The sequence below is a fragment of the Sinocyclocheilus anshuiensis genome, unplaced genomic scaffold, assembly GCF_001515605.1.
Source record: "Sinocyclocheilus anshuiensis isolate Anshui unplaced genomic scaffold, SAMN03320099.WGS_v1.1 scaffold621, whole genome shotgun sequence".
In the NCBI taxonomy this organism is placed as follows: domain Eukaryota; kingdom Metazoa; phylum Chordata; class Actinopteri; order Cypriniformes; family Cyprinidae; genus Sinocyclocheilus; species Sinocyclocheilus anshuiensis.
In genome coordinates this window covers 144,232-151,301 of record NW_015537952.1, presented here as the reverse complement: position 1 = coordinate 151,301, position 7,070 = coordinate 144,232, and the positions used below count along the sequence as shown (strand labels likewise).

The following is a 7,070-nucleotide window of genomic DNA, read 5'->3' as shown; positions in this document are numbered from 1 at the left end:
AACTACTTTGTTTGGCCTTCCAAAAGAGGACACAACTAGAAATCAGTGGTTATGTTGTATTTACAACACTGTTCCGGAACAGTTCAACCCAAATATTCAGATGTGTGCAGCTCATTTTATGGAGGACGAGGCCTATTCCCTGGGAGAGTATAGCCTACAATGCTTGTCTGTTTCTATAAAGTGGGGCAATTCCAACTTTGCAAGGACAGTCTGGCGCTTCTGACTCACAGCCTGTAAGTACGTTTTCATATTTAAAGAATTTGCCAATGATGATTCAAATGCGAGTTTTGAGCAGTGTAGAGTAGCGCTTGTTGTTTGTCATTTCTCAGATCACAATTGCAGACATGGTTTTAGGTTTTCGCAGTGCGATGTGGAAAATAATGTGTTTTTTTAACCTTAAACCACAAAAAACACATTGCATTACACCAAATACACAAAATAATGTTCTTTTTAGCAACGTCATATGACCCCTTTAAACCTTCAGGGTTTTACAAAAGGTCAAACATATATTGAAAAAACATGAATTTTGGAAATCTTCTCTGGTAAATATGCAGTACATGACTCAGTCAATGACTTGAGATAACAGATCAGTGTAAAGGAGATTGTGCCTTTTCGGTGGCTGTGCCATGCCTCTGGAATTGCCTCCTTCCACATATTAGATCCTGTGACTCAACTGAATGCTTTAAATAAATGTTGAAGACCCACCTCTACTCTGTTGCATTTAATTGTCCTTAGATGCATGGAGACTGGAGAGTGACGAGTTTTGTGTTTTAATGTATTTGTGTGTAGGCATTTTGTAATTTTGAGAGTGTAAAGCACTTTGGTCAACTTGTGTTGTTTTTAAATGTTTTTAAATCAATCAATCAACATTTATTTCTTGATTGGTTGGTTGGTTGGTTGATTGATTGATTGATTGATTGATTGATTGATTGATTGATTGATTGATTGATTGATTGATTGATTGATTGATTGACCAGTGTATGGCATTCAGGCCGCTGAGTCATGAGGCTTGAGTCAAATACTTAATTTTCCAGCTTCAGAATAGTATGATAGTATAGTATACAGTCAATATTGCTTGGTTAGTGTTCACAGCCCTACCAGTCAAATGCATTAGCCTACCAGTCAATTTTTTTTGCCTGCTGTCCAAATGTACCTTTTCAATATTAAGTCTGAAATGCAGTTCCCCATCAGGCAGAGATGACTAACTAGCCTCAGGAGAGGCCATAAATCTATTATAATTCAGATCAGTGCTGGGCTGCATTTGGATCTGTACTCTTATTAGGCTGGGTGTAACGAGGTGACGTGGGTTTCAGGCCCTTATTCCTAATTGACAAATCAATGTCCAGCATTGAATATGTCCTGAATGCCACTTTAATTTTCTCCACCTGGGAATCTGCAGGCACTATCAAAGCCCATCTGACTCTGCCAGGCTGAAATGAGCTGAGATGACAGCGATTCTCCATAACAATGTGCACTACTGCAAGACACCCGTAGCTTTGGTGCAGTTCCTTCTTAGGCTTGACATAGCTGTGGGGTCAAATTTAAGGTGCTATGCACAAATCTTCGTGCACAAAAAACGCTTACAACACCGGCAATATTTTTGATGACAAGATTTCTTTTGAATTGTTTATATCTTTCTTTCATTTTGAGAATAAACCTCACTAAAATTTGTTAGGTTCAGCCATAACAAACAAATAAACAAACAATACTATGTCCAATTTGTTTGTATAGTGATTTTCACAATACACATTGATTTTAATTATGTATAAGTAAATATAGAAATTAAAATGAACTAAGATTAATAAATGCAATGATATAAGCAATGTAGCAGTTGAGATTTGCTATATAGTATACAGTATATCGCCCTAAGCAAATATAGTGTATGAATGCAGATAGGGATGCGGATAAAAATGTATATGGAGAGCTGTGTGATAATACAGGTTCCATTTTTTTTGCGATGATATAAACAATCACATAGCTGAGATTTGCTTTACAGAACATACTGCTTTACTTCAATATACTGTCTGTATACAGGTACAATAGGATGTACTATATGTCCAGCTATTAATATATCGCTGGGCTATAATACAGTTTACATTTTTCAATTAAACAATCAAGCAGTTGAGATTTACAGATAGTACATACTGCCTAACATGAGATTACTGTATGAATATTTACTTCTAAAATAAATGAATTGGATTAAAGTTTTTTGTTAGACAATTTTACTCAAAAACTACAAAAGATTGAGTCAATATTTTGCAGGGAATTATTTTTGCAGTGCTGAGGATGAAACAACAGAGATGTGTTAGATAAATCCTTTGAGTCTCTATGACTATGCTGAATGTTAGTAGTCTTTCAGTGTACAGAGATTTGAAATTCACACTCTTTGTCCACTGACCCCAAAAAATGACCAAAGCACTCTCTCACTCTTGCTTGCTGTGCCATAGAAACATGTCTCTGGGAATTTTTTTTTTTCTCCATGTAGTACCATTGGGACCTTCATGAGGAACACCAGGGTATAACTGAAAAAAGCATTGTATAAAGCCTTTTCTAAAGCATGGCTTACATTTTAAAGCATTATCTAAAATTACAGTACAATTAATCTAAGAGACTTACAAATTTGAAAAAACAAAAACAAATACCTGGTAATTTCGGCAGTAGACAGAATGATTCCCAAGCAGTAAGTGATAATCTACTTAAGCTAGCTGCCACTTATCTGCCTTTCAGCAAGGACTAATGGTCAAATCACCTAATTACTTCTCATAAGCCAAGCTTAGTTTAAAATAGGCCCCCAACACACATTTCAGATCACTCCTACACCCATTTACACGAGTTCACTTTCAAAGGGCCTATACCTGTTTCTCAGTGAGAATAACTCTTCCCAATAGCTGATCTTCCAGGCCCCTCATTGTAACAGTGAAGTCGATAATGGATGTCCTTGCGCTGATCTCAGGAGTGTATGCTGGGTTGGGCAGCTTGGTGGTCACATAGAGACGGAAACCCTTCATTACATCCACTTCTTTATCACCTACTTTCACCTGATGGCAAGAATGAGTCAGAGATTTAAAACGCCAGATGAAGAGCTGCTCTGACATCAACATGAAAACATATCTGAAGAGTAAAGACTGAAGAATGTTCCATATCTCAAGATGCTTCATAAGAATAACTAAGTTTTGAACATTAAAAGATCCTTAGAGAGAAGTTACTAAATAGAGCTGTGTTAATGACCTTCCAAACATAAAAGGTGTTGGTGAAGTTGTTTAATGATATGCCGATTATCTCAACAGGGAGTAACTCATTTTATTTCCATGCCAATTAGCAGAAATAGAATGAACAGGGCTGTTATGTGATTATTATGCAGTGGTTTGACAATGATAAAATGATGTCAACATCTTCCATTCAGTCTCTGTTATAAAAAACGTGTGATCAGGTGTTCACACCTTTGTATTAATAGAGTTGACTAGATGTCAGAGCTCTTTCCGCTGCTTGCTATTTCCACTTCTTTTTTGAACGTGTGAAGCAGCTGCTGTGTGTGATGGTGAAACAGCATCACATTTTTAGAGCAACTGGATATTTGATAATGAGATCAAGGAAAGATGCCCGAAAGGCCATGATTGTCAATCCCAGTCGTGTCCCACACTAGCAGTAAACAGCCAGAACAGCTGGTGTCATCACTCTGACCAGGAACAGATTTTTCTGTCCTTTTTCAGGTTCCCTTTCAGTCGGTCACTCTCGACGTCACGTCGGATGACCGACGAAATTGGGATCTCGCTTAGAGAGACCAATCTACTTCGAGTGTAAACTAAACGAGCCAATGCACATTGGCATGCGATTATTGCATCCAGCTGCCGCTGATCACAGCGTGAGTATAAGTAGGCAGCAGATGCAGCTGGGTCGTGCGATGTCCACTATGGTGGTCCAGGAGCGCCATTTCTGGCTGTGACTGGCTGACATGCGCGAGACGGATAAGACACGATTCTTGAACGCCCCCGTGTCCCAGGCCGGCCTTTTCGGCGACACGGTGGAAAACTTGCCCAGCAGTTCTCCGCTGACCAAAGCAGACTGAGGCCATCAGGTACATCCTTCCCCCGGCGTGCGGCTGCTGCCGTCGCCGAGGGCGGCCCCCCCTGCCACCGCCCCGCTCCTGCGGCCTCCAGCAAAGCTGTGCCGTGGAGCCGGTCGCAGGCCAGCCGCCCCGCCTGTCCAGGCCCCCGTAGTAGATTGGTCTCTCTAAGCGAGATCCCAATTTCGTCGGTCATTCGACGTGACGTCTCCGTTCACTCCTTCAGGGAACGAGGGTCACCATACGTAACGAAGACGTTCTTAATTCTAAGCATATGAAAAAAAAAAAAAAAAAAAAAAAACTGTTCTTTCAGAGCACTTGCTATGGCCTACTTGTCTATAATTTTGTACACTATGAATATCTTTCCAAGAGAGAATAATGACGGAGAGAGTGTTGAATACAATCACAGCTCATCTGTTCTATAATTTAACTTTGGAAATAATAAGAAAGAGCAGAGGTTCTATACAAATGCACAGTATTTTCTAATTCCGCAAAGCAATTTTGTTCATTTCCTAGTAAAAAAAATAATGAAAGGCAATTTTTTTTTAAATGACTGGAACTGCTAAATGATGTTCCCTTTAATGATATTGTCCCTATTTTCTTCCAAGCTTACACTATATTGTTGATTTATATATGATAGATTTTGATAGTAAATTACAGGAGAACATACCTGTATGTAATCATTATGTTTTTGCCACTTTCCAAGAATAAGATATAAAATAAAATAATTTAAAAAAACATAAAAAAAAAACATTTAACTCTTGAATCAGTGAAAAGAGGTGCATAACCTTCATAGAATTTTGATTGTGAGCCTCTGGAGATCAAACAATATATTCTAAAAGTAAAACTATAAATGTGATTATAATATTATAATCAAATATTAAAGTAATTAGAAAGACAAACATTTATTTTTTTACATGTATTTTATATCAATTTTGTGACATGTTTAAATACAATTTACAATTATGTATACAATTCTTACAATTGTGTAATTTTGTTATTGTCTAGCAAATTATATTAACTCCATAATTAATTAAACTAAATGTATCAATAAAATTAAAAAAAACGTTGGTAGCAAATTTAGCCTATGGACTAGTTTGGAGCCAAATATCTATAGTTTTCATGCTATGTTGATTTAATCTCACTCATAGTTCTCACTGAAATACATGGAATTTGTGCATTCAATGCTTAAAACATAATGTACATTTACAACAATGTCAGACCTATTTTATAAACATTTATTTATTTATTTGTTTATTTGGTTGGTTGGTTTATTGAACCACTCTAAAAAATACCTTATATGTGAACCCAGTCTTGATGAAGTTCTTCTCCAGGACATTGTCCAAGGCAGGATCCAATTCTTCCCCAACATCTTCAATGAGCAGGGGACGTCCTAGAGATAAACTGTCCTCTAGATGGTTTCTGAAGTACTTGTGATTCAGTGAGGTGATCTGTGAAAACAGGAAGACCTCATTACTGACCCAGCTCAAGTTCTGCTACTGGGGAAAGCTATGACCTGAGGAGGAGGTGATTTGTTATGAGGTCATACCTCTGAAAGAGTGTCTGACCTCTTAAACAGAAACCATGCATCAGTGAAAGCTGTGCATTTTCAATTAGATTTTATCATGCTTCTTAAGAATATATGTGTTGAACTTTTAAATATGCAGAGACCTATAGTATCAAGTTATCATACCTTGATATAAGCAATACTAAAAAGTATTTTAAAAACAGTGAATTGTTTTGTCATTTTTTTCAGGCCTAGTCCACACGTACACGGATATTTTTATAAACTGAGTTTGTCCTCCTTGTTTAAAAATAAAAAAAAATAAATCCACATTAAAATGCAAAAACACACAATGCTGTCAAGAGCATGCTAAACCAACCGTAAAGCCATGTTGGCCAATCACAGACTCGCCTCATGTAATACAAGGAGATAGCGGTGCACAATCTGACATCAAACAAAGAAGATAACAACGCGCACTCTGACATCACAAGCCAAAATCTCCAGTTTCACCATCAACATGACGGTGAAGACTGCAACACTGCAACCGGAGTTTCTAAAAATCTTCACTCGGGCATCAGTTTTCAAAAAGGTTCAGTTTCAGTGACCTGATACTGTGTTTGCGTGTGGACAAACAGCCATACCACATAGAAAAAGCTGCGGTTTTGAAAATACCCGTGCTTGTGTGGAAAGGGCCTCAGTAACAAGCTGCTTTTTCCATTGACAGTGTCCATGGGTTTTGATTAGTTCACACCTGTTCTGCTTATCCTTGATTACTTCCCTATAGTATTTAAGTCCTGTGTTTCCTTCAGTTCCTTGTCCAGTATTGTTTGTGTTATTGTAGTTGTGCTACATGTTCTCCTGTGGATTCATTATTGAAACTTCTCTTTGTTTCTACTCCTTTGTCATGCCCTTTAATATACAACTACCTATTACAAGGATGATAAAGTGGATTTTATGTAGCATTTTTGTGTGTGTTTGTGTGTGAAGCAATACACAAAAACCACATTATTATGATTTTACAAAAAAAAAAAAAGTCAAATGCTGTTTTTCACCACTATGTTTTTAAACTCACTTATATAAACTATGGTGTTTTCATGTTTTATTAGTTGTTTACTGTAACAAATATATTTAGATTGTAGGTTTTATTATATATTTTTTATTTTTATTTGAACTGCTGGTTTCGTCCGGCCAGAGGAGAACTGGCCCCCCGACTGAGCCTGGTTTCTCCCAAGGTTTTTTTCTCCATTCTGTCACTGATGGAGTTTTGGTTCCTTGCCACTGTCGCCTCTGGCTTGCTTAGTTGGGGACACTTAATTTCCAGCGATATCGTCGACTTGATTGCACAGACACCATTTAAACTGAACTGAGCTGGATGATGACATCACTGAATTCAATGATGAACTGCCTTTAACTGAAAATTGAGTGTTTACTATTGTCATTTTGCATTATTGACACAATATTTTCCTAATTAATGCTGTACAGTTGCTTTGACACAATCTGTAT

General features: G+C 37.4%; 1 protein-coding gene across 1 annotated transcript in view; it reads right to left on the bottom strand.

Annotated features, from left to right (window-relative positions):
- The window catches only part of LOC107664631 (dynein heavy chain 5, axonemal-like), a 113,923-nt gene that overhangs the window by 24,935 nt on the left and 81,918 nt on the right, over positions 1-7,070 (bottom strand). Inside the window, 2 exon segments of the mRNA XM_016455250.1 lie at positions 2,856-3,038; positions 5,359-5,514. Of these exon segments, the coding sequence (XP_016310736.1) occupies positions 2,856-3,038; positions 5,359-5,514 (339 nt within the window).